At 38.0% G+C, this 27,910-nt stretch overlaps 1 protein-coding gene across 8 annotated transcripts in view; it reads right to left on the bottom strand.

Moving 5' to 3' along the window:
- Positions 1-27,910, bottom strand: part of CPLANE1 (ciliogenesis and planar polarity effector complex subunit 1) — a 144,119-nt gene that overhangs the window by 55,583 nt on the left and 60,626 nt on the right. For 7 of the 8 annotated variants that reach the window (XR_014146887.1, XM_081826009.1, XM_081826010.1 and 4 more), the window contains 7 exons: positions 12,434-12,582; positions 11,671-11,834; positions 9,178-9,260; positions 8,355-8,434; positions 4,863-5,055; positions 1,654-1,947; positions 697-1,467 (listed from right to left, as the gene is read on the bottom strand). Coding sequence is in view for 7 of the 8 variants with exons in the window: in XM_081826009.1 (XP_081682135.1) it covers positions 697-1,467; positions 1,654-1,947; positions 4,863-5,055; positions 8,355-8,434; positions 9,178-9,260; positions 11,671-11,834; positions 12,434-12,582 (1,734 nt within the window). In the remaining variant the exon portion in view is untranslated. Of the gene's footprint in view, positions 1-696; positions 1,468-1,653; positions 1,948-4,862; positions 5,056-7,031; positions 7,110-8,354; positions 8,435-9,177; positions 9,261-11,670; positions 11,835-12,433; positions 12,583-27,910 lie in introns of all 8 variants that reach the window. The other variant, XM_081826013.1, reaches the window with a different exon arrangement.

Consider the following 27,910-nt stretch of genomic DNA (forward strand, 5'->3'; position numbering starts at 1 on the left):
TCTTATTTCTTCTCTGAGCAGAAGAAATACCTACGAAAAAGTCTCACGAGGGACGCCTTGGTGGTTCAGTTGGTTAAGCATCTGCCTTCAGCTCAGGTCATGATCCCAGAGTCCTGGGATCGAGTCCCAAATCGGGCTCCCTGCTCAGCGGGGAGACTGCTTCTGTCTGCCTGTCGCTAACCCTGCTTGTGCTATCTGACAGATAAATAAAATCTTAAAAAAAAAAAGTCTCACGAATTCTAGTATTGCCGTACAAGACAGACCTAACAGCTTTAAAATTCCTAATCACCATTTTATTTATTTTTTAAAAGATTTTTTATTTATTTATTTGACAGAGGGAGAGAGAGACACAGCCAGAGAGGGAACACAAGCAGGGGGAGTGGGAGAGGGAGAAGCAGGCTTCCTGCTGAGCAGGGAGCCCAATGCAGGGCTCGATCTCAGGACCCTGGGATCATTACCAGAGTTGAAGGCAGACGCTTAACAACTGAGCCACCCAGGCGCCCCGCCTAATTACCATTTTAAACTAGAATTTTATGTTATTTCCAATAACAGAAGCATTATTTTTATTAATTTTTAATTTTTTTAGAAGCATTATTTTTTTAAAAAGAAATGTGTAAGAGCTTTTCATTTCATGTGTAGTATTTATGGTATGAAAAATGCAGGACTGCTTTTGCATCACTCTGCAAAAATCATTACCGTGTTTTTGGGGTATAGGCATGAATGAAGTAATGACAGTCTTGGGTATTTTCTTTCTTCTGCTACAGTTCTGGTAGGTATTGAGGGAATTGTTACTGATGCTCTTGAGGCAGAGGAAAATATATAAGGAGGTTTAAGTTGCAGGTGCAATAATGGAAGTCCAAAGGAATTCTGAGGAGATATCTCAAGGGGTCCTGGCTTAACATCAAGTATTTTCCCTGGTTTTATAAATACTGAAGAGTCCTGTTGAGGTGTCAAGTTTTCTTGACCAACATACTGATCCAAGTTCACATGCTTAGTGATTTCTGTAATTACAGTTTCTGGCCATTTCTTCTGCTCAACTGCTTTTTTTATGGCTTCAGTATTACAGTGGCTCAAACTCAGATGGGACACTGAAGTGGTGTGCACTGTTCTCTGTGGCAAAGGAGGCTGGAAGGAATCTGATAATCCCCACGCCTCTCTTGGCTGCGGCAGGAGCCTGAAGGGAACCTGTGGAACTCTTCCTGTATGGAAGGAAAGGGACTTAAATTCATGCTTAGCCTGAAACTGAAGCAAAGGAAAACCATCTCCAGGTTTGAAAGTTTTTGCAGCTGGGATGAGTCCAGGTGTCTTCAGGATGGCAGAAGATGGAGACAGAAGGTGGAGGGGAGTGTTTCCAGTAGGAGCTGGTGACAGTGCAGCGGTTGGGAAGCTTGGAGATGTTGGAGTCAGTCCTGTGTTGGGAGGCAGGCCTTCTAACTGACATAAAGGAACACTCCCATGTGGAACATTCTGGAAGAGAAAAAAAAAGCTATTACATAAGTTTAGAATATATTACAAACTCCTTATTTTGTACATGATGTTCAATATATTTTGGAAGGAGTGGAATGTAATAACTGCCAAAAAGTTATTTGCTCAAATAACAAAAAGCCAACAACTGAACTACTAGAACTTTAATGATATCTTTAAATGTATTACCTGTAAATTTCCATTACTATTCTGATCAGACTGCACAATTCCTTTATGGCCGTGTGGACTCTTCTTGCCAGGCTCTGTGGTGTACTCGCCCATGGACTGTGGTTTAATAAAAGATCTTTCCTTAAAATTTCTACTGGTGTCATCAACATCACTACTCCCTCTTGTGGGGTTTGATACTTGACTTCCCACCAAAGGCACGGGCTGAGGCTGCTGTAGAAGTTGATGTATATCCGGGAGGTTAGTAAAGGATGATCCTACTATTTGCATTAGGCTCATGAAGTTGATCTGTTGCAGCTAGAATAGAATAAAAATTAAACATTTTAAAATATAGTGAAAAAATCTAAAGAATCAACAACAATCATCTGAGTATTCCACCAACAGTCATACTTCCATCTTAAAATCTGTCAGACCCATGAATGCTGAGCAGGAAGCAGAGCTGGGAGAGATTTTTTTAAAAAGGAAAAAATAATACCTTCCTGTTTTCAAGGAGCTGTCAACTGTAAATATAAACTCATAATGAGCCTTGGGACTATCTATAAAGCACTTTACATAAACATCCCAGAGATCATAAAGGAGTGATCTGATGGAATGGAATGAGGATAATTAAAGAAGTCCTAAAATGAGTGTTTTCAAGAAAGAAAAAAGCAAAGATTAGCAAACAGGTGAAGAGTGAGGAATTCCCCCTGGAAAGGCAGACGAGGTGAAAGGCAAAGGCATGCACCAGTGGTTGACAAACTGCTACACGTTAGAATCACCTGAGAAGCATTTAAAATTCCCCATGGCCAGACCACACCCAGACCAATAAAATCAGAATATCTGGGGATGGAAGCCAGGATTAGTATTTTTTAAGATGACAAGGTGTCTCAGTGTGCGGACAAGCATGGGAACCACTAGCATAAACGCTGGCTTAGTGGAACAGGAAATTAATAGCAGCTATCATGAGAGGACAGGCAGTGCAGGAGTTCCCAAGCTTGAGCATGCAATCAGAATCACCTGGAGGACTTGTGAAAGCACTCTTTGCTGAGCCCCATCCCCAGAGTTTCCGATTTCAATAGGTCTGGGATGGGGCCTGAGAATTTATATTTCTAATATCTAAGTGATGCTGATGCAGGGACCACACTGTGAGAACCACTGGACTTAGGAGTGTACGAAATGAAAAGATGGAAGGTAAAAGCTGGTGGTGGGTCTTTCAAGCCCAATAGAAGAATTTGCACTTAATGAAACATACTGGTAGGGAAACACAGGTTAAAAAAAATGTAATTTCCCTTCAATTATTAAAAAAAAAAAATGCTGGGGCGCCTGGGTGGCTCAGTCATTAAGCGTCTGCCTTCGGCTCAGGTCATGATCCCAGTGTCCTGGGATTGAGCCCCGCATCAGGCTCCTGCTCAGCGGGAAGCCTGCTTCTCTCTCTCCCTTTCCCACTCCCCCTGCTTGTGTTCCCTCTCTTACTGTCTCTTTCTGTCAAAAAAATAAATAAAATCTTTAAAAAAAAAAAAATGCTTATTACAGAAAAAAAAAGCACAAAAAAAGAAAATAAAAATCACTCATTATCCTATCCTCAAAGATAACTAGTACTGACATTTTTAGTGTATTTCCATTTACTCTGTATTTAGACTGATTTGATATTATACAAATTGGTACCTGAAATTTACTGAACATTTCAAACCAGGAAAGTAATAGTATTAAAACAGCGTCTGAAGAAGAATGTCTTAAGAAATGTATATATAAGACAATGGAAGTATGAAGTTCTGAGTCTAAAGCTGGCTATTAGCTATAGAAATAGCAAGTACTGTACTGACATACAGTGTGGGCAAAAGAATCAGGAGGGCACAGAAGAACACTGGATACAGGTAGTGAAAAAAAGGCAAAGATGTCTCTCTAAGACAGTGATTCTTAATCCTTTGTGTGCGTCAGAATTATTTGGAGAATTCGTTAAATATACAGGGCAGCTACCAGCAAAGTCCCTTGGTAATCCAAAAAAAAATTTCAGAAATGCTTCCAAAATTTTAAGCTGGTAGAATAGTTAATGCTACTAAAGGGAAAAGGGAAAGAAGGGACTGGGAAAAATCAAGATAAAGTCAGTTTCCATAAGTTTCATGAGACAGTGAGACATACTGAAAAAGTATTCTCATCAGGGCCCTTAGTTCAAAGAGAAAATTAGTGCCAAGCATCAGTATAAAAATGGTATATCACATAAAAGGATATGGAAGTGAGTGTAGAATACATGAATAGAGGATTAAATTTGAGGGAAATTAATGTTTAAGAAATAAAAGAGGGGCGCCTGGGTGGCTCAGATGGTTAAGCGTCTGCCTTCGGCTCAGGTCATGATCCCAGGGTCCTGGGATCGAGTCCCACATCGGGCTCCTGACTCAGTGGGGAGTCTGCTTCTTCCTCTCCCTCTGCCTCTCCCACTGCTCATGCGCTCTCTCTCTCTCTCTCTATCTCTGTGTCTCAAATGAATAAATAAAATCTTTAAAAAAAAAAAAAAGAAATAAAAGAGAAAAGGGAAATAACTTAAAATTGTTGGTAAGAAAAGGATAACCAATTGAGAAAAAGATGACAAAAATCAAAGCGAACAGTACTTTAAAATGCAGCTGACAACTTCAAACCAAGCCAAAGTTCAGTTTGAAGATAAGAAATATATGTGACAGATTGTGTTAAAAAAAAAAAAACACAAACTTTGGCTACCTCTGAGCTAGAGTCCGCTGGTCTGGTTTGACTGTCACCCACCTGACTTTTGGGGGCAGCTCTGCATCCCAAAGAGCTCAAGTGTAAGAAGTCATTGTGAGGGCGCCTGGGTGGCTCAGTTGGTTAAGCAACTGCCTTCAGCCCAGGTCATGATCCTGGAGTCCCGGGATCAAGTCCCACATCAGGCTCCCTGCTCAGCAGGGAGTCTGCTTCTCCCTCTGACCCTCCTCCCTCTCATGCTCTCTGTCTCTCATTCTCTCTCGCAAATAAATAAAATCTTAAAAAAATAAAAATAAAAAAAAATTTTTTAAAAAGTCATTGTGAGAAGTAAGTAGCTCAGCCTGGACTCTAGGCCCTTGAGTTAGGAACCTCTGAATAACAAATGAAGAGTGCCCAAAGCAGAGAAACCAACCCTAAAATTTAATTTCGATTTGACCATTTCTAAAAGTTTGTTCATATTTAAAATCCTTACATATATATCATACGTGTAGATTTACTTGTTTATAGGGAGATGTGCTTACCTGAACTAATTTAAACATTTCATCTTGGAGCATCTGCCTAACAGAATCTGAAGAATCTGGCAATTGAGCCCTGGGTTCATTTCTCTGGGTCTGCTGAAGTGTTGGCCCAGGTGTTTGTGAAGCAACACTGACTCCATTTGATACGAAAGGTGGAGCTGAGGAAGATTTATCTTTAAATGCAGAGATCTGTGCACTAGGTGGAAGCATATATACAAAAAACACAATCAAGAAAAAACCAAATCAGATGTCTACAATCTGAATATTTTTATCTCACCTTTTTCTTCTAAAGGCTTTCTGGAAGTTTTCAGGAAATTTAAACCCTAAAGCTTATCACTCCATACTCCTTAGCCACCAGAAACATTTGCCATCAGCACAGTGCTCATGTGAATGCTGTTTTATTAAGGGAGATTTAACGTCTAGTCAGCCATGGTCCCTTCCCTATGGTGTTACAACCCAGAACAGTTCACACGTTTATTTGACTTGCCTGGTCCCTGCAAACATCTGAGTTTGAGACCATTATTCTGATGAGTTATACCAGGAGTATTTTTTGTTACTAATTTAATGATCCAGAATAGAGTTAAGAAAACTAGAGAAAGTATGGGTTTAAAAAAATGTTTAATTCTAAGATGGGTAGTGCAAACTCCTGTTGATCATTAAATGTGAAACAACAGCATTGTGAACATTTCATTGCCAAACAAATCACAAAGTTTATATTTATAATTAAACCCTAACAAAAAATGCCTACATAGGAATAAAAATTAAAGATCAAAATAAGTTTTTGGTTTCTTTTAATAAAATGATTGGGGATGATTCCTTAAATACAGCAGGTACTCAAATGTTTTCTAAGCAAATTGATTTCACAAACTAAATAAGGGAGCAAGTATTATTATATCCAACTAAATTGATCATTATCTCTAAAAAGAATATATTGAATCACATTTAGATTATTTGGATTTACATTCATTCCCTTTCAGCAATAATATTTGCCTTTTATCAAGCATCTAATACTAATAAGCTCAGTAACAAAACTTTATTTGGCAAATCCATGAAAAACAGGCATTATAACCGACTTGCCTATTCTTTATTATTTTTTTTTTAAGATTGTATTTATTTATTTGACAGAGAGAGAGAGATAGTAAGAGCAGGAACACAAGCAGGGGGAGTGGGAGAAGGAGAAGCAGGCTTCCCGCCAAGCAGGGAGGCCGATGTGGGGCTCGATCCCAGGACTCTGGGATCATGACCTGAGCTGAAAGCAGAGGCTTAACGACTGAGCCACCCAGGCGCCCCTCGACCTGCCTATTTTAAGACAACTTTATTGGCCTTTGTTTCCAACAAGTAGCAATGAGATAAATTCCAATAATGGAGAATTCTCCTAAAGTAAGGCTATGCTATGTTATCCTATTTCAGCAAAATTTCTAAATACTAAACACACTATTCTCTGTCAAAGAAGTTCAAAAGACAGAACTGGATGAATCTGTTTTATGAGAGAATTAAAAGCCTTTCATACACTATTAGAAATCTGTTAGAGGCTGAAAATAAGCAACTTTAAGTAATATATCCACTACAGTTGACCCGTGAACAACAAGGGGGTTGGGGGACCAACCCCCATACAGTCGAAAATCCACATATAACTTGACTCCTCAAAAACTTAACTACTCATAGCCTACTGATGACCAGAAACACTACTATAACATAAACAGTTGATTTACATATTTTGTATGTTATATGTGTTACATACTGTATTCTTACAATAAAGTAAGCTAGAGAAAAGAAAATGTTATTTAGAAAGTCATAAGGAAGAAAAAATATATTTAGAGTACTATATTGTTTTTATCAAAAAAATTTTGTAAGGGGTCCCAAGTGACTCAAACCAGTATTGTCCAAGGGTCAACTATACTTCTTTTTTTCAGAAAAGACTACTCTAGAATAGTTTCTGTATATCTAAAACACAGCCGTTAGAGGAAAATATTCCAATAATAAACTTAAAGGTGTCAGAAATGTGTACCTACATTGCTCTTCCAATGCTTTGTGTTGCTTTCATTTTACTATTAATTTTTAGTCAAAAAATTTAGAATTATTTAAAAATGGCACAGTAGACATCATCTCATTCTCTTATCTACCTGTAAAATATGATTATATCAAAATGGTAGAGTATACAAAAATTCTTACCTAGAAATTTCTGAACTTGTATCTACACAAAATGAATAAGGAACAGTGTGTTCAGGAATTGAAAAGGCTTCGATCATACTAGAATTAAAGATTAATAACTGATTAAGAAGATATTCTTCACATTTCCTAAGATACAGGGGATCTAATGCTCAACCATCTAAGAGTATAAACATTCTCTAATCCTCTATAATGCTTAGCTCATAATTACAATCTGTTTATATTTGTCTCCATAGCAATTAGTAACAGATGTAAACAAAAAGCAAAGAATATGTCTGGATGACTGAACATATAACTTGAACACTGCTGACTGCCCAGCAGAAACAAAAGAATCTAACATGGGGAAGTTGAGGTTAGCTGGGACCTCAAATTCCACCTATGGCAGAAGCAGACACTTGGCTCAGAAACACTATAGAGCCCTCATTACATTTAAAACTGTAAAGATTAGTTTTTTATTAATAGAAGTATCTATTTGTAAAGGCACATCACATTTAAAATATCTTTTTGTTGGGCGCCTGGGTGGCTAAGTTGGTTGGGCATCTGCCTTTGGCTTAGGTTATGATCCCAGGGTCCTGGGATCGAGTACCGCATCTGGCTCCCAGTTCAGCAGGGAGTCTGCTTCTCCCTCTGCCCCTCCCCCCTGCTTGTGATCACTCTCTCTCTCTCACACTCTGTCTCTCAAATAAATAAAATCTTAAAAAATATATTTTTTTAACTCTCCACAGAAATGAACAAAATTTTTATATTGAGAAGAGAAAGAAAACCTAATTATGTTGCCTCTGTTATCCAAGGTAGTTCTAAAATTCTAAAACTTCAAAAATTCTAAAAATTAAGAAGTCATGTCCCACCTGCAATAGATTAAAACTGCCTCTGGCTCTCCTTGAAGCAATAATATGCTAGCCAGGCGAATAGCCCTATAGTGTGCAATAGTCACACCCTAACAGTGAACAATTACACAAACACATTGGGATTCATAATGGTTCTTTATTTGATCCAAGAAAAATGAAATCAGTATGACAAGGTGTTCCCCTAATTAGCAGCTGAATAAACTGTCTATTTACAGCTGTATTTTACTTTGATAAGGCTGATAGTGATGGGATAACAAAAGGCATTTTAGATATCATTACTTATTTCACTCTACCAAGATTTAGAAGTCTATAATATTTACTGAAGATCATCATTTACCATTGCTATAAAGTTAAATTTCACTAGGAACACAATATCACCATAAAATATATATTGTATATTATGAGAAAAATAACCTCTTCAACAAATGAATCCCAGATGACAGTAACAATCACTTCCTTATTTCTCCCCCTTACTTACCCTTTCTGTTCACTTGATTTTTTCTCCATACATGTCTTCAATGGTTCTTCCCTTACACACTGAACCTCTCCTGTGGAATGCTGTTAAAATTAATAGTACCCAAAAAGAAAAGGGGTTATATAAATAGGTATTACTGTCTTAGGTGTTCTGAATTTCACATTAACCACTCACTTGGAGTAACAACAGTCTAAAAGCAAGGGAGAAACCAAACATTAAAATGAATTCCCAGTGCTGTTCTGATCAGATTTTTAACTGTGTGAATTGCCTTTGGCCCATCAACCTGAGGCTCTGAGCATATTAAAATACAAAGACAAACGATGTCAGTGGAAATTATTTACGCTACATTTAAAAATACTCTGTAAATTACATATACCCATCACTACATGATTAATAAGTACAATCTGAAAACAACTATAAACAGGAAAAACTAATCCCTTTTGAAGGAATTTTTTCAGTAATTAGAAATGTCTGTGTTCCAACTGAAAATGCAGTGCAGTTTTGAGAAAACAAATAATGCATAAAAGTGATATATGTGCAGAAACTGCATACTACAGCTGAATTATACATTCTGAATATAGAACACTTCTATTACTCTTGATTAAGTTAATTTACTATAGCAGTTTATGAAATAAAAATTTCATTACCTAAAATTATTAGACATCTTACTAATGATAGAATTTCAGTGAAAGAAAAATGCTGCATGGTCTGGCTGTTCTCTACAACCCACAGTGTACTTTTAAAAAGATAATAGCCTTGGTTGAATGATTAAATAAAAACACTTAAGTATTATTTAAATAACATTATCCACTATTAATTGACTTACTTCTTCTAAATGCTGTGGTAAAGTCTGCATGTTAATGGCAACAGTGGAACTTTTAAGACTTCCAACAGGTTCTTTGGTACCTTCTATAGGGAAACAAGGAGAAAGAGAAAAGTGACCATTTGAAAAAAATCAGTTTAGGGCGCCTGGGTGCCTCAGTCGGTTAAGCGTCTGCCTTCGGCTCAGGTCATGATCCCAGGATCCTGGGACCGAGTCCCTCATCAGGCTCCTTGCAAAGCAGGGAGTCTGCTTCTCCCTCCCTCTCTCTACCCTCCCTGCTGCTCGTGCTCTCTCTCTCTCAAATAAATAAAATCTAAAAAAAAAAAAGAAAAGAAGAAAATCATTTTGTTTTTTTTTTTTGGTTAACATTCCAAACATGTATAACCAATGAACATGGTCTAGGTTTCTTTTTATTGGTATTCACTTCAGAAACTTGAATACACAGATATTAAGCAGTATATTACCAGAAAGTTACAAGTAAACACAGATTATACATGCAAATTTCTGTTCACAAAGGTCACATGTGCAGGTATATGAATTAGAAGCATGCGTCTAGATTATGGCCAAACTGGTTTTAAATGCAGAAATGTAAAATTACATCTTGAAATATAAAGAGATGGTCTACACACTTCAAAAATCAAATGTTGCTTATACCAGATGTATGACAGCTACAGGATTCAAGTGACAAGCAATAAGATCTCAAGAAATTAATACTGCTCAAAGAGAATGGGAATATTTTTACATTTCACTGAAAATACATGGACTACTAGAATATGAAATCTAGCAGGAACTTAGGAGAAAAAATTACAAAAATCTAAAGCCAATTACTTAGTATTTCTTATTACCTAAAATCAGTTTACTTTTTATAAGGTTCAGGAATATTACAGGAAACAAGTATAATGGAAGAAATATTTTCTATCCTCCTTATAAAAAGTTTTTTAAATTCAATTCAATTAATTAACATATAGTGTATTATTAGTTTCAGAGACAGAGGTCAGAGATTCACCAGTCTTATATAATACCCAGTGTTCATTATATCACATGCCCTCCTTAAAGTCCATCACTCAGTTACCCCCCACACACACCCTCTCCTCCAGCAACCCTCAGTTTGCTCCCTATGATTAAGAGTCTCTTACGGTTTGTCTCCCTCTCTGATTTCATCTGGTTTTATTTTCCCCTCCTTTCCCCCATGATCCTCTGTTTTGTTTCTTAAAATTCCGTATGAGTGAGGTCATATGGTAATTGCCTTTGTCTGACTGACTTATTTTGCTTAGCATAATACCCTCTAGTTCCATTCATGTCATTGTAAATGGTAAGATTTCATTTTTTTTTGATGGTTGAGTGTATTCCATTGTAATATATACCATATCTTCTTTATCTATTCATCTGTTGATGGACATCTGGGCTTTTTCCATAGTCTGGCTATTGTGGACATTGCTGCTTTAGAGTGCAGGTGCCCATTCAGATCACTACAATTTTATCTTCAGGGTAAAGACCTAATAGTGCAATTGCTGGGTCGAGGGTAGCTCTATTTTCAACTTTTTGAGGAACCTCCATACTCTTCTCCAGAGTGGCTGCACCAGACTGCATTCCCACCAACAGTGTAGGAGGGTTCCCCTTTCTCCACATCCTTGCCAACATCTGTCACTTCCTGACTTGTTAATTTTAGCCATTCTGACCAGTGTGAGGTGATATCTCATTGTGGTTTTGATTTGTATTTCCCTGATGCCGAGTGATGTTAAGCATCAACAGAACTGGAGAAGATATTTGCAAATGTCTTATCAGATAAAGAACTAGCATCCAAAATCTATGAAGAACTTATCAAACTCAACACCCAAAGAACAAATAATCCAATCAAGAAATGGGCAGAAGACATGAACAGACATTTCTCCAAACAAGACATACAAATGGTCAACAGACATATAAAAATGTTTTTTAAAAACACCTAGAGACAACCCCTCTTCATCAAGTGGATCCCAGATAAGCCTTGAGAGACCTCTTATCAGTGTGTTTAACGCCATGCAAAGTTCTAAGAGTTTCTGTTTTATCAAAGACTGCCAAGGAAAGGTTCACAGAATTGGTTCACAAAAATGAAGAGGCCCATGATAGTTACATAATCAAGGCAAAAAGCCCAAGAACTGTAAATTCAGGTTAAGAGTTAATGTGTTCAACATTTCATAAATATTATGCTTTTTTTTTTTAAGATTTATTTATTTTCGTTGGGGAGGGGCAGAAGGAAAGGGACAGAAAGAATCTCGAGCAAGACTGCCCACCAATCGTAGAGCCTGCCGGAGGGCTCGGTCACAAACTGAGCCAAAACCAAGAGTTGGATGCTTACCCGACTGAGCCACCCAGACATCCCATGCTCTCTTTTTGGTTTTAGGCAATTGTAAACATACTAATTTAGATACAAGACTAAATAAATTATCTCAGATAATCATTCACCAACTTCAAATTAATAAAAGCCAAATAAAAAGATTAGCCAAATGAACTGACCTTCATAGTCTGATAGGTATATTTCCATTTCCTCTTGGTTAAATGTTTCTACTTCTAAAAGATCCTCATCAATATCTATAAGTTCTTTTTCAGTATCATCAGTAACAGAAATAATCTCATCTTTGGTTTCTTTTATTTCAGGATTATATGCTTCAGTTGGCATTCTATTGACAAAAATAGAATTATAACTCGTTCTTAGAAACAAAAAGCTTGCTTTCAATTGATTCTGTTTACTGAAAAGGAACATTAGGTTTCATATTTATAGTGTTCAGTTTTTTAACCATGTCTGGTACATAGTAGAAGCTCAATAAAAGGCTGTTCAATGAATGACTAAACATCCCCATTTTTATTTACTCAAATAACTGGAATAATTTCAACTTATGAAATCTGCCATTCTCACAAATGAATCTTCCTGCTATTAAAAATTCAACCTTGTTATTCAAAGATACATTGCTTCATATGTAAAAATGGATGAAATGATTAGCTTAACTTCCTCTGACACAGGAAATTAATATAGTAAGAGAGGATCTCTCAGAATGAGAATTAGCTCCTCTCTCGGAAGATACAAGCTAGACCATCAGGGAAGAAACATATTTTGCAATTAATTGTTAAAGCACTTCAGAAAGTACTCACTTCCTCCTTCTCCACAGCTCAAAGAAATACTCATTCCTTTACCTTTCAAGAGTTCGATTCTTGCCGCTAAGCCCAAACACAATCAAACAGGTATCATCCACTGAAAAGGAATGTATACTCAAAAACTTACTTCAAGATACTTTGATGAGACTCATTTTGATCATTTCTTTCCTCAGTCCCACCTTGAGTGGATACTGCAAAAGAACAGCCAGCATCTGTTTTGCAATCACTTTCAATGTTGGGTCCACTCTGAGACTGACAGTAATGATTCTCTAGCACCTAAAAACAAACGATTTACATTAGTTAGCATTCACAATCGAATCCCATACTTTTCATTGTTTTTAGATTATTAATATTGTCTACAGACCTACTCCTGGTTAAATTTTTCATTCATTTATCAAGTATTTACTGCATTTCTACAACTCAATATTTGATGCTGAGGCAATGATCAAGTCTTTATTCCACCTGGAAAAAAACAAACCTGACTACCTAAATCGTATTGGAAAGAAATCAGCCTTATAAATTTGTAAGGGCAGGGGCACCTCGGTGGCTCAGTCAGTTAAGCACTTGACTTGATTTGGGCTCAGGTCATGATCTCAGGGTCCCAGGACTGAGCCCTGCATTGGGCTCTGCACTCAGCATGGAATATGCTTGTCATTCTCCCTCTGCTCCTCCCCCTGTGTGTGCTCTCTCTCTCAAATAAAAAAATACAATCTCTAAAAAATATATAAAAATAAATTTTAAAAAACCCAAATTTGTAAGGTATGTTACCAATGTTTTCAAGTCACAAAACAATAACACAAAATGTAAAGTTCCTTTCCCTAACTCTTTTGGCTATTATAAAGGCACTTAGTAATTATTCCAATATGACACAATGGGTAAAAATAAATGCAGGTAAAAATATATGCAGCTAAAAAATACAGGGATGTATCTTTTTTAAGTCTCTTATTTAGAAATTTGGGTATGCAACACCTAGAAACACAAATTTCAGTGACAACAAATATCACAGTATCTTAAACTACCTTAGGGATAACAGACACTGATCTCAAGAAATGAAAAAGATCTCCCAAAAACAAAATATACACACATCCCCTGCGACCTAGAATAAGTTATTTTAGAATGAAGGCACTTTATTTTTTTATTTTAATTTTAATTTTTAATTTTTTTAAAGTAATCTCTATACCCAACATGGGGCTTGAACTCACAACCCCAAGATCAAGAGTCACATGCTCTACCACTGAGCCAGCCAGGCACCCCAGAATGAAGGCACTTTAAAATGGAATACAGTTCTCTCTCTCTCTTTCTCTCCCCACAAAACAAAACAAAACAAAATAATAAAATGAAATGAAAGAGGACAAATACAGAATTAGAATGGGTGGAGGTAAGTCAACCAAGATGGTGACATAGGAGGCTCCTGAATTCCCCTCCTCCCACAGACACACTGAATGTACCACTACACACAAAGCAATTAATGCTGAAAGAAATCTAGAAATTAGCTGATGGATTCTTACATATCAAGCAAATGAGAAAATATCCACACAGAGATAGGTAGGAAAGGCTGAGACACACTCTCACCATAAACCCCACCGGTGGCACAGCACTCTATAAGCAGGAGGGAACTCCCAACTTCACTCTGAGGAGTGAAGGGTTCGGACTCCACACTTAGCACTCTAATTTTTAAGATTCCCACTTGAGGGATGGGCTTCCAAACCACCTAGCTCTGAAAGCCAATGACGGTTGCATCCTTAAGTCCCACAAAACCATAGCAAACACAGCAGCAGCTATTAACAGGTGCATGAGCACTCGTTACAGCTATCCCCAAAAGGCTCAACACAGAGGAACAGGTGAAAACACCCATCTCCCAGTCCTCCTGGAAGGAATACAGCTGCATACTTCCAGGGGCTAGCTATGATACCCCGGAGATTGGGAAGCTGATGGACACTTCTCCTGCCTTCTCTCTCGAGCCCATTCCAAGTCACCAGTATCTCCCTACAAGCAGCCTGTACACACTCTTGGGTGCCCCAGCTTTTGCAGCTGCTGACTGAAGGACAGGTCCCCTGTCTCTGACAACCAACTGGACTTGCATTTATGAGTCCCACAGGAATGTAGGAAACAAAGCAGCAGTTCTTAATGACTGGAGGAGCATCCCCCCTGTAGCTATACACCTCAGCCTACTTCACACACAGCAAGCAAAAACACCCATCTTACAGTTTCTCCCCAGAAAGGGCTTACCTACACACTTTGTCACATGCTGCCTGAGAGTCCAACTTCCAGTCACTGTACACCTAAATGCTAAATGTGCCCCACATCTTTGGGACACTGATAGGTCTTGGCATACCCTCAACTACTAGGAACCACTAAGAACAAAGAAGACTTAGACCATCACAAAGATTTCCGAGTCAACCAAAAGCTCAGGCAAAGCTGATTGATGAGGTTTATCTCCTACACAAGACCATTCTATCCAGCCTGGGAGATGTAGCTGCTTTATCTAATGCACAGACACCAACACAGAATGTCAAGTAAAATGAAGAAACAGGAATATGTTCCAAACAAATGAACAAGATAAATCTCTAGAAACAGATCTTAATGAAATGGAAATAATGATATATCCTCATAGAGATTCAAAATCATGGTCACAGAGTCAGGGGATGAACAAAGTGAAAATTTAAGTGATACATGAGCAAAGTGAGAATTTCAACAAAGAGACAGAAAATACAAAAAAGTAATAAATTACAGAGCTAAAAATAATTGAACTGAAAAATTCAATGGAGAAGTTTAAAAGCAGATTGGATCAAGTGGAAGAATGGATCAAAAAAGTCGAAGGCAGGGCAGTGGAATTCATCCAATCAGAGGAGCAAAAAGAAAAAAAAAATTTAGAAGAGTGAAGATAACTTAAGGAACTTACAGGACACCATCAAGCAGACAATTATATACATTATAGTGGTCCCAGAGGGAGCGGAAAGAGAAAGGAGCAGAAAGCTTATTCTGAGAAATAATAACTGAAAACTTCTCAAATATGAGGAAAGAAACAGACATTCAGATTCAGGAAGCCCAGAGAGTTGTAAATAATATAAATCCAAAGAGACCTATACTGAGGCACATTATAATTAAATTGTCAAAAGCTGAAGAACCTTAAAAATGGCAAAAGAAAAACTATTTGTTACATACAAGGAACCCCCTTAGTGCTATCAGCATATTTTTCAGTAGAAACTTTGCAGGCCAGAGGGAGTGGAATGATATATTCAAAGTGCTGGGTAAACAATAACTGCTAATCAAGAATACTCTACCCAGTAAAGTTGTCCTTCAGAATTGAAGGAGAGAGAAAGATTTTCCCAGGCAATCAAAAACTGAAAGAGTTCACGACCATTATACCAGCCTTACAAGAAATGTTAAAGGGAGTTCTTCAAGCTGAAACAAGAAAATTAATGGGTAACAAGAAAATATATGAAAGTATAAAACCCACTGGTAAAGGTAAATATATAAATTCAGAATACTCTAGTGTTATAATAATGGTGGTGGGTAAAACACAACTCTAGTATGAAGACTGACAGAAGTTATTAAAAATAACTATAATAATTTGTTAATAAATACACAATGTAAAAAGATGCAAATTTTACTTCAAAAACATAAAAATGTGGGAGAGAGTGTAAAGATGTAGAGATTTTGTATGTATTAAAAGTTATCACCTTAAAATAGACTATTATAAATACAACATGTTTTATGTAAGCTTCATGATAACCATAAAGCAAAACCTACAATAGACATACAAAAAAAAAAAAAAAAAAGCAGCAGCAGCAGCATATCTTTACAGAAAATAATCCAATAACAAAAGAGAAGAGCAGGAGAGGAAGGACTTAAAAAACAACCTGAAAAATACCAACAGAATCACAATATTAAGTCCATACCTATCAATAATTAATTTAAAGATAAATGGATGAGGGGTGCCTGGGTAGTCCAGTCAGTTAAGTGTCTGACTCTTGATTTTGGCTCAGTCATGATCTCAAGGTTGTGAGATCAAGCCCCATGTCAGGCTCCATGCTCATCAGGGAGTCTGCTTGAGATTCTCTCTCTCCCTCTCCCTTTGTCCCTCCCCGCTGCGTGCTCTCTTCTTCTAAAATAAATAAATAATCTTAAAAGAATAAATAAAAATAAAGGTAAATGGACTAAATTCTCCAATCAAAAGACAGGGAGCATTCTCCTAACAGTCCTGGCTTAGGTCTGAGCAACTTTCTTTATTCTGCTTGACCTTGCACTACTACCAAAGCTGATCAGACCGGATGGTCACCTGACCTAAGCTGAGCCAATCAGTCTTTCTCAAAAATATGAATGCCATGGAACATAGAGCCGAACCACATTGGCCTTGGAACCATAAGGCTCTATGGAGTTAGCATCACAAGTAGCTACATCTTAGTGAAACTTGCAAAGGTCTAGATGAGCAGAAAAAGGGTCTCAAAAAGGAAGAGAGTTTACACAGAGAATGGAATATTCTTGCAAAGAGAAGTAGAAATGAGAGGTAAAGTGTTCCCCAAAATAAGGAGGCAAAAAGAAGAGCTCACTGGTGACTCTCCAGTTGCCATAATGATCAGCTGTATTTCCTCAAATAGATTTCATAAGATTTTCCTGCATCTTTCTGACAAATTCCTCATTGACAAAGAAAAAAAAAAAAAGGGAATGGTTGTATGGATAAAAAGAGGAAGATCCAACTATCTGCTGCCTATAAGAGATTCACTTAAGCGTTAAGGACACACAGAGACTGAAAGTGAAGAGATGGAAAAATACTCTATGCAAATGGAAATAAAAGAAAACAGGGGTAGCTATATTTATATCAGAAAAAAACAGACTTTAAGCCAAAGAATGTAACAAGAGATAAAGGAGGACATTATATAATGATAAAGGGGTCAATCCATCAAAAACAATTAACATTAGCAAATATTTATACAGCCAATATAGAAGCAATTAAATATTTAGAACAAATATTAACAGGTAGGAAGCAAGAAATAGCAATACAACAACAGCAGAGGAGTTCAATACCACATGATAGATCAGATGGACATAAAAGACATTTACAAAATATTCTATTCAATAGCAGCAACATACACATCCTTCTCAAGGGCATATGGAACATTTTCCAGGAGAGATTGTATGTTAGGCCATAAAAACAAGTCTTAATAAATTTAAGAAGATTAAAATCATACTGAGCATTTTTCCCAACGATATGAAACTAGAAATCAATTATAAGAAGAAAACTGTGCAAATCACAAATATGCAAAAATTAAACAACATGCTCCTGAAGAACCAATGAGTCAAAGGTGAAATAAAAAAGGAAGTAAAAAAAATATCTTGAGACAAAGGAAAATGAAAATACAACATACCAAAACTTGTGAGGCTCAGCAAAAGCAGTCCTAAGAGGGAAGTTCATAGCAATAAATGCTTGCATTGAGAAAAAAGAAAGATCTAGGGGTGCCTAGGTGTCTCAATTGGTTAACTGTCCAACTCTTGATTTTGGTTGTCATGATCTCAGGTTTGTGAGATCGAGCCCCATGTCAGGCTCCGCAATCAGCAGGGAGTGTACTTCTCTCTTTCTCCCTCTCCCTTCGCCCCTCCCCCTGCTCATGCTCTCTCGATCACTCTGACAAATTAATTAATTAATTAAAAAAAGAAAAAAAGAAAGATCTCAAACAACCTAACTTTATACCTGAAGAAACTAGAAAAAAGAACTAAGTCCAACATTAGTAGAAGAAAGGAAACAAAGATCAGAGCAGAAATAAATGAAATATAGACTAAAAAGACAAGAGAAAAGATCAAAGAAACTAAGAGCTAGATTTTGGAAAAAAAAAATAAACAAAATAGGCAAGCCTTTAGCTAGACTCAAAAAGAGGGGACTCAAGCAAATAAATTTAGAAATGAAAGAGGAGACACTACAACCAGATAGTACACAAATACTAATGATCATAAGAGACCATTATGAGCAATTAGAAGCCAACAAATCAGACAACCTAGAAGAATTTGATAAATTCCTAGAAACATACAGTCTACTAAGACTGAATTATGAAAAACAGAAAATGTGAACAGATCAATAATGAGTAGAGAGATTGAATCAATAATCACAACCTTCCAAAAGAGAAAACCCCAGAGCCAGATGGCTTTACTGGCAAATTCTATCCAACATTTAAAGAATTAATGCCAATCTTTCTGAAACTCTTCTAATAAATTGAAGAGAGAGAGAACCCTCCCAAACTCATTTTACAAGGCTAGCATTAGCTTTATATCAAAGTGGACAAGGACGCTACAAGAAACATTTTTCCAAAGAAGACTTACAGATGGCCAACAGAATCATGAGAAGGTACTCAACATCACTATCAAGGAAATGCAAATCAAAACCACAATGAGATATCTCCTCACACCTATTTGGATTGCTATTACCAAAAAGACAAGAAATAACAAACACTGGAGAGAATGTAGAGAAAAGTGAACCCTTGTACACTGTTGGTGGGTATGTAAACCAGTACAGCCACAATGGAAAACAGTATGGAGGCTCTTCAAGAAATTACAACAGAACCACAATATGATCTTGCAATCCCACTTTTCAGTATATGCCCAAAGGAAATTAAATCATTATCTTGAAGAATTATCTGTACTCTCATGTTCATTGCACATTAGTTAACCATAGCCAAGATATGGAAACAACCTGTCTGTCAATAGATGAATGGATCAAGAAATGTGGTGTACATATACATAATAGAATATTATTCAGCCTTTAAAAAGGAGGGAAATCCCATCTCTTGCATTAACTAGGATAAACCTGGAGGGCAATATGCTGAGTGAAATAAGCCAGACAAAGACAAATACTGCATGGCACTAATTACATGTGGAATCTAAAATCAAACTCATAAAACAGAGAATAGGAAAGTGGTTGCTAGGAGCTGGGGAGTGGGGGAAATAGGGAGAGGTTAGTAAAAGAGTGCAAGTATACCTGATAGGTATTGTGGGTTCAGTTCCAGACCACCACAATAAAGTGAATAGTGCAATAAAGCAAGGCAATGAAATTTTTGGTTTCCAAGTGTAGTGCATATAAAGGTTATGTTTACACCATACTGTAGTCTATTAAGTGTGCAATAGCATATGTCTTCAAAACCAATGTACGTACCTTAACTAATACTATATTGCTTTAAAAATGTTAACCATTATCTGAGTTTCAGGGAGTCATAATCTTCTTGCTGGTGGAGGGTCCTGTCGCAGTGTTGATGGCTGTTGACTGATAATGGTTGCTGAAGGACGGGGTGGCTATGGCAATTTCTTAAAATAAGACAACAGCAGTCTGCCATATTCACTGACTCTTCCTTCCACAAACAATTTCTCTTCAGGATGGGATGCTGTTGATAGCATTTTACCCACAGAACTTCTTTCAAAATCAGAGTCCATCCTCTCAAACCCTGCTGCTGCGTTATCAACTAAGTTCATATAATATTTTAAGTCCTTTGTCAGCATTTCAACAATCTTCACAGCGTCTTCATTAGGAGCAGATTGCATCCCTAGAAACCACTTTCTTTGCTCATCCTTAAGAAGCAACTCCTCATTTGTTAAATTTCTATCATGAGATTGCAGCAATTCAGTCATATCTTCAGGTTCTACTTCTAATTCTAGTTCTCTTGCTATTTCTACCACATTTGCAGTTACCCACCCCCTGAGGTCTTGAAGCCCTCAAAGTCATCCATAAGGGTTAAAATCAACTTCTTCCCAATTCCTGTTCATACTGATATTTTGACCTCTTCCCATGAATTGTGAATGTTCTTAATGGCAACTAGAATGGTGGATCCTTTCCAGGAGGTTTTGAATTTACTTTGCCCAGATCCATGAGAGTAATCAGCAATCTATGGCAGGTACAGACTTATGAAATGTAAGACTTTCTTCAATATAAGACTTGAAAGTCAAAATTACTCCTGATCCATGGGCTATAGGATGGATGTAGTTGTTAGCAGGCATGAAACATTAATTTCCCAGTACATCTCCATCAGAGCTTTTGGATGACCAGGTGCATTGTCAGTGAGCAGTAATCTTTTAAAAGGAAACTTTTTTTTTTCTTTTTCTGAGTAAGAGGTCTCAACAGTGGGCTTAAAATATTCAGTAAACCATGTTGTAAACAGATGGGCTGACATCCAAGCTTTGTTTTTCCATTTATGGAGCATAAGCAGAGTAGATTTAACGTAATTCTTAAGGGCCTTAGGATTTTCAGAATGGTAAATTAGCACTGACCTCAATTTAAAGACACTGGCTGCATTAGCCACTAACAAGAGAGTCAGCCTGTCCTTTTTTCTTCTGTTTTATTTTTTTTTTTAAAGATCTGGTTGGTTGATTGATTGTGTGAGTGGGGTTGGGGCAGAGAGAGAGAGAGAGAATCTCCAGGAGACTCCAGACAGCGGAGCCCAACAAGGGGCTTGATCTCATGACTCTAAGATCATGACTTGAGCCAAAATCAAGAGTCAGACACTCAACTGACTGAGCCATCCAGGTGCCCCTATTTTTTTATTTGATTAATCATGTCTTTTTTTTTTTTTTTTAGATTTTATTTATTTATTTGAGAGAGAGAGAATGAGAGACAGAGAGCACGAGAGGGAAGAGGGCAGAGGGAGAAGCAGACCCCCTGCCGAGCAGGGAGCCCGATGCGGGACTCGATCCCGGGACTCCAGGACCATGACCTGAGCCGAAGGCAGTCGCTCAACCAACTGAGCCACCCAGGCGCCCCAATCATGTCTTTTCTTTTATGTTTTTATTTAAATTCTAGTTAGTTAACATATAGTGTAATACTGGTTTCAGGAGCAGAATTTAGTGATTCATCACTTACATACAACACCAAGTGCTCATCACAAGTGCCCTCTCCTTAATACCCATCACATATTTAGCCCATCCACTGCCCACCTCCCCTCCAGCAACCCTCAGTTTGTTCTCTACAGTTAAGGGTCTCTTATGATTTGCCTCCCTCTCTTTTTTCCCCTTCCCCTATATTCATCTGTTTTGTTTCTTAAATTCCACATGAGTGAAATCATACGGTATTTGTCTTTCTCTAACTGACTTACTATGCTTAGCATAATACATTCTAGCTCTGATCCATGTCATTGCAAATTCAAGATTTCATTCTTTTTGATGGCTGAGTAGTATTCCATTGAATATATATACACATCTTCTTTATCCATTCATCAGTCAATGAACATTTGGGCTTTTTTCCATAATTTGGCTATTGTTGATAATGGTACTATAAACATCGGGGTGTTGGACGCCTGGGTGGCTCAGTCATTAAGCGTCTGCCTTCGGCTCAGGTCATGATCCCAGGATCCTGGGATCGAGCCCCACATTGGGTTCCCTGCTCTGTGGGAAGCCTGCTTCTCCCTCTCTCACTCCCCCTGCTTGTGTTCCCTCTCTCACTGTGTCTCTCTGTGTCAAATAAATAAAATCTTAAAAAAAAAATCGGGGTGCATGTGCCCCTTTGAATCAGTATTTTTGTATCCTTTGGACAAATACCTAGTAGTGTAATTGCTGGGTTGTAGGGTAGCTTTATTTTTAACTTTTTGATGAACTTCCATACTGTTTTCCAGAGTGGCTGCACCAGCTTGCATTCCCACCAACAGCGTAAGAGGGTTCCCTTCTCTGCATCCTTGCCAACATCTGTTGTTTCCTGTGTTAATTTTAGCCATTCTGACATGTATGATGTGGTATTTCATCATGCTTCTCATTTGTATTTCTCTGATGATGAGTGATGTTGAACATCTTTTCATGTGTCTGTTAGCCATCTGGATGTCTTCTTTGGAAAAATGTCTGTTCATGTCTTCTGCCCATTTCTTGATTGGTGATTATTTGTTCTTTGGATGTTGACTTTGATAAATTCTTTATACATTTTGGATACTAATCCTTTATCAGATATCATTTGCAAATATGTTCTCCAATTCAGCATGTTGCCTTTTAGTTTTATTGATTGTTTCCTTTGCTGTGCAGAAGCTTCTTGATGAAGTCCCAACCGTTCATTTTTGCTTTTGTTTCCCTTGCCTCCAGAGATGTACCTGGTAAGAAGTTACAGCGACTGAGGTCAAAGAGGGTGCTGCCTGTGTTCTCCTCTAAGATTTTGATGGATTCCTGTTTCACATTTCAGTCTTTCATCCATTTTGAGTCTATTTTTTTTTTGTATGGTGTAAGAAAGTGGTCCAGTTTCATTCTTCTGCATGTAGCTGTCCAATTTTCCCAACCATTTGTTGAAGAGACTTTCTTTTGTTCCATTGGATATTCTTTGCTGCTTTCTTGAAGATTAGTTGACCATATAGTTGTGGGTCCATTTCTGGGTTTTCTATTCTGTTCCATTGATCTATGGGTCTGTTTTTGTGCCAGTACCATACTGCCTTGATTACAGCTTCGTAATATAGCTTGAAGTCCGGAATTGTGGTGACTCCAGCTTTGGTTTTCTTTTTCAAGATTGCTTGGGCTACTCAGGGTCTTTTATGGTTCCATACAAATTTTAGAATTGTTTGTTCTAGCTCTGTGAAAAATGGTGTTGGTATTTTGATAGGGATTGCATTAAATGTGTAGATTGCTTTAGGTAGTATAGACATTTTAACAATATTTGTTCTTTCAGTCCAGGAGTATGGAATGCTTTTCCATTTCTTTGTGTCATCTTCTATTTCTTTCATAAATGTTCTATAGTCTTCAGAGTACAGATCTTTTACCTCTTTGGTTAGGTTTGTTCCTAGATAGCTTATGGTTTTTGGTGCAATTGTAAATGGGATCGATTCCTTGATTTCTCTTTCCGCTGCTTCATCATTGTTGTATAGAAATGCAACAGACTTCTGTGCATTGATTTTATATCCTGCAATTTTGCTGAATTCCTGTATCAGTTCTAGCAACTTTTTCGTGGAGTCTTTGGGTTTTCTAGAGTATCATGTCGTTTGTGAATAGTGAAAGTTTGACTTCTTCCTTGCCAATTTGGCTGCCTTTTATTTCTTTTTGTTGATTGCTGAGGCTAGGACTTCCAATATTAGGTCAAATAACAATGCTAAGAGTGGACATCCCTGTCTTGTTCCTGACCATAGAGGAAAAGCTCTCAGTTTTTCCCCATTGAGTCAAGATGATAGTAGCTTGGGTCTTTCATATATGGCCTTATGATGTTGAGGTATGTTCCCTCTATGCCAACTTTGTTGAGGTTTTTATCAAGAATGTGTGTGTACTGGGGTGTCTCGGTGGCTCGGCTGAGCATCCAACTCTTGATTTCAGCTCAAGTTGTGATCTCAGGATTGTGGGATCAAGCTCCTCATTGGGCTCTATGCTCAGCTGGAAGTCTGCTTGAGATTCTCTCCCTCTGTCTCTGCTCCTTCCCCCACTCATGCTGTCTCTCTAAAATAAATAAATCTTTAAAAAATTTTTTCCAAAAAAGGAAAAAAAAAATGGGTGCTGTACTTTGTGAAATGCTTCTTCTGCATCTATTGAGAGGATCATATGGTTCTTATCCTTTCTTTTATTAATGTGGTGTATCATGTTGATTGATTTGTGAATACTGAACCACCCTTGCAGCCCAGGAATAAATCCCACTTGATCATGGTGAATAATTCTTTTAATGTACTATTGAATTCGATTTGCTAGTAACTTGTTGAGAATTTCTTCATCGATGTTCATCAGGGACATTGCCCTGTAATTCTTTTTAGTGAGGTCTTTGGTTTTGGAATCAAGGTAATGCTGATCTCATAGAATGAGTTTGGAAGTTTTCCTTCCATTTCTATTTTTTGGAACACTTTGAAAAGAACAGCATTAACTCTTCTTTAAATGTTTGGTAGAATTCCCCTGGGAAGCCACCTAGCCCTGGACTTTTCTTTGTTGGGAGATTTTTTAAAATTATTTTATTATTTATTTATCTACTTATCTATTTATTCATTTATTTGAGAGGGAGAGGGGAGGAGCAGAGGGAAAGGGAGGGAGAGAACCTTGAGCAGTCTCCACACCCAGTGCAGAGCCCAATGCAAGGCTCGATCTCCCAACCCTGAGATCGTTACCTGAGCTGAAATCAAGAGTCTGACACTTAACTGACTGAGCCAACCAGGTGCCCCTGTTGGGAGATTTTTTTATTACTGATTCAATTTCTTTGCTGGTTATGGGTCTGTTCAAATTTTCTATTTCTTCCTGTTTCGGCTTTGTAATTTATATGTTTCTAGGAATGTATCCATTTCTTCCAGATTGCCTAATTTGTTGGCATATAAGTGCTCATAATATTCACTTATAATTGTTTGTATTTTTGTGGTGTTGATTGTGATCTCTTTTATTCATGATTCCATTTATTTGGATCCTTTCTCTTTTATTTTTGATAAGTCTGGCTAGGGGCTTACTAATTCTGTTAATTCTTCAAAGAACCAGCTCCTAGTTTCATTGATCTGGTTTTTTTTGTTTGCTTCTATGTTTCTCTATCATTCATTTCTGCTCTTAGTTTTATTATTACCCTTCTTCTGCTGGCTTTAGGCTTCATTTGCTGTTCCTTTTCTGGCCCCTTTAGGTGTAAGATTAGGTTGTGTATTTGAGACTCTCCCTGATTGTTGAGGTAGGCCTGTACTGCTATGTATTTCCCTCTTATGACCGCTTTTGCTGCATCTCAAAGGTTTTGAACCATCATGTTTTCATTATCATTTGCTTCCATGTATTTTTTGTATTTCTTCTTTAATTTCCTGGTTAACCCATTCATTCTTCAGTAGGATATTCTTTAACCTCCACGTATTTGTGGTCTTTCTAATTTTTTTCTTATGGTTGACTTCACGTTTCATAGTATTGTGGTCTGAAAATATGCATGGTATGATCTCAATCTTTTTGTACTTTTTGAGGCCTGATTTGTGACCCAGTATGTGATCTATTCTGGAGAATCTTCCATGTGCACTGGAAAGAATCTGTATTCCGCTGCTTCAGGATGTAGTGTTCTGAATGGATCTGTTAAGTCCATCTGGTCCATGATGTCATTCAAAGCCCTTGCTGCCTTGTTGATTTTCTATGTAGATGATCTGTCCATTGCTGTGAGTGGGGTGTTATAGTCCCCTACTATTGCTGTATTGTTATCAATGAGTTTGTTCATGTTGTTACTAATTGATTTATATATCTGGGTGCTCCCAAGTTGGGGGCATAAATATTTACAATTGTTAGATCTTCTTGTTGGATAGACCCCTTTATTGTGATAAAGTGCCCACTTCCATCTCTTATTACAGTCTTTTGTTTAAAATATAGTTTGTTTGATGGGCATTAATCGGCATGTGATGTGATGAGCACTAGGTGTTCTATGCAACTAATGAATCATTGAACATTGTATCAAAAACTAATGATGTTGGGGACGCCTGGGTGGCTCAGTCGGTTAAGTGTCTGCCTTCGGCTCAGGTCATGATCCCAGGGTCCTGGGATCAAGTCCCGCATCGGGCTCCCTGCTCAGCGGGGAGCCTGCTTCTCCCTCTGCCTGCTCTGCCTGCCCCTTCCCCTGTTTATGTGCACTCTCTCTCTCTCTCTGACAAATAAATAAAATCTTTGAAAAAAAATGATGTTGGTTAGTTATGTTGGCTAATTTAAATTTTAAAAGAAGTTTCATTCTAAACACCCACACACAAATATAGTTTGTCTGATATAAGTATGGCTACTCCAGTTTTCCTGGACATCCACTAGCATGGTTCTCTATCCCTTCACTTTCAATCTGCAGGTGTCTTTACGTCTAAAATGAGTCTCTTGTAGGTAGCATACAGATGGGTCTTGTTTTTGTTTTTATCCATTCTGATACCCTATGTCTTTTGATTGGAGCATTTAGTCCATTTACACTCAGACTGATTATTGATAGATATGAATTTAGTGCCATTGTATTACCCGTAAGGTCGCTTTTCCTGTAGATTGTCTCTGTTCCTTTCTGGTCTTTGTTACTTTTGGTCTTTCTTTCCCACTCAAAGAGTCCCCTTTAATATTTCTTGCAGGGGGGGCACCTGGGTGGCTCAGTTGGTTAGGCGACTGCCTTCGGCTCAGGTCATGATCCTGGAGTCCCGGGATCGGGTCCCACATCGGGCTCCCTGCTCAGCAGGGGGTCTGCTTCTCCCTCTGCCCTCTTCCCTCTCGTGCTCTCTGTCTCTCATTCTCTCTCTCAAATAAATAAATAAAATCTTTAAAAAAAAAAAAAATTTCTTGCAGGGCTGGTTTAGTGGTCACGAACTCCTTTAGTTTTTGTTTGGGAAATTCTTTCTCTCTCCTTCTATTCTGAATGACGGCCTTGCTAGATAGAGTATTCTTGGCTGTATATTTTCTCCATTCAGCATTTTGAATATATCATGCCACTCCCTTATGGCCTGCCAGGTTTCAGTGGAGAGACCTGCTAACCTTATTTGTCTTCCCTTGTACGTTAGGGTTTTCTTTTCCCTTGCTGACTTCAGGATTCTTTCCTTATCTCTGTATTTTGCAAATTTTACTATGATATGTCTTGGTGTTGGCCTGCTTTTGTTGATTTTGATGGGGAATTCTCTGTGCCTTCTGGATTTGGATGTTTGTTTCCTTCCCCAGATTAGGGAAGTTTTCACCTATAATTTGCTCAAATAAACCTTCTGCCCCTTTTTCTCTCTTCTTCTTCTTCTGGGACTCCTATGATACGGATATTATTACACTTTATGGAGTTGCTGAGTTCCCTAAGTCTACATTCATGATAGAATCTTTCCCTCTTTTTTCAGCTTCATTATTTTCCATAACTTATTCATTCCTTTGCTTCTATCATCCTGTGGTCATTACATCCTGTCAATTTTACATCTTGGTTATAGCATTTTTTATTTTGGTCTGACTAGTTTTTATGTTTTTTATCTCTGCAGTAAGGGACTCCCTGGTGTCTTCTATGCTTTTCTCAAGCCCAGCTAGTATTCTTAGGATTGTTGTTTTAAATTCCGGTTCAGGCATATTACTTCTGTTTTGATTATATCCCTGGCAGTGACCTCTTCTTTCCTTTGGGGTGAATTCCTCCATCTTGGCATTTTGTCTAGGTCTCTCTTCCGTGTGTTATGAAAGCCAGCTATGTTTCCTGATCCTGAGAGTAACAGCTATATTAAGAAGAGGTTCTATACTGTCCAAGGCCTGGTGCTTCATGAAGTGTTTCTGGTGTATGCTGTGTGCACCCTGCTGTTATGTTTTGGCTACTCTTTCCCTCAGGTAGGTCCTCTGCAGAGTTTCTCCTTTCCTGCAGTAGGGAGTATTTGGACTCTGTCCAGGGTGTGGCGAGTTTTAACTAGGTGTGTTTTAGTCTGCTTAAACGAGGCCAGGTCTGGGGTGCCTGGGTGGCTCAGTCGGTTAGCATCTGACTCAGATTTTGGCTAAGGTCATGATCTCAGGGTTGGAGGATTGAGCCCCATGTCAGGCCCCACATTCAGCACGGAGTGCTTGAGATTCTCTCTACCTCTCCCTCCCCTCTGCCCCTCCCTGCATGCGCTGAAAGAAAGAAAGGGGCTAGATCCTATTTCCCCTAGACCTTAAGCTTTGTAACACTCTATGGTCAGTAGGCTTAATGCATGTGGGGGGGTCTGTGCTGATCTTCTGACGGGGGAGGGGGGCGCAGGGCAGCTGCTGCTCTGACTCTCAGGCACACTTG

The sequence above is a fragment of the Leptonychotes weddellii genome, chromosome 7 (genome assembly GCF_054177405.1).
Source record: "Leptonychotes weddellii isolate Sample4059 chromosome 7, ASM5417740v2, whole genome shotgun sequence".
Taxonomy (NCBI): domain Eukaryota; kingdom Metazoa; phylum Chordata; class Mammalia; order Carnivora; family Phocidae; genus Leptonychotes; species Leptonychotes weddellii.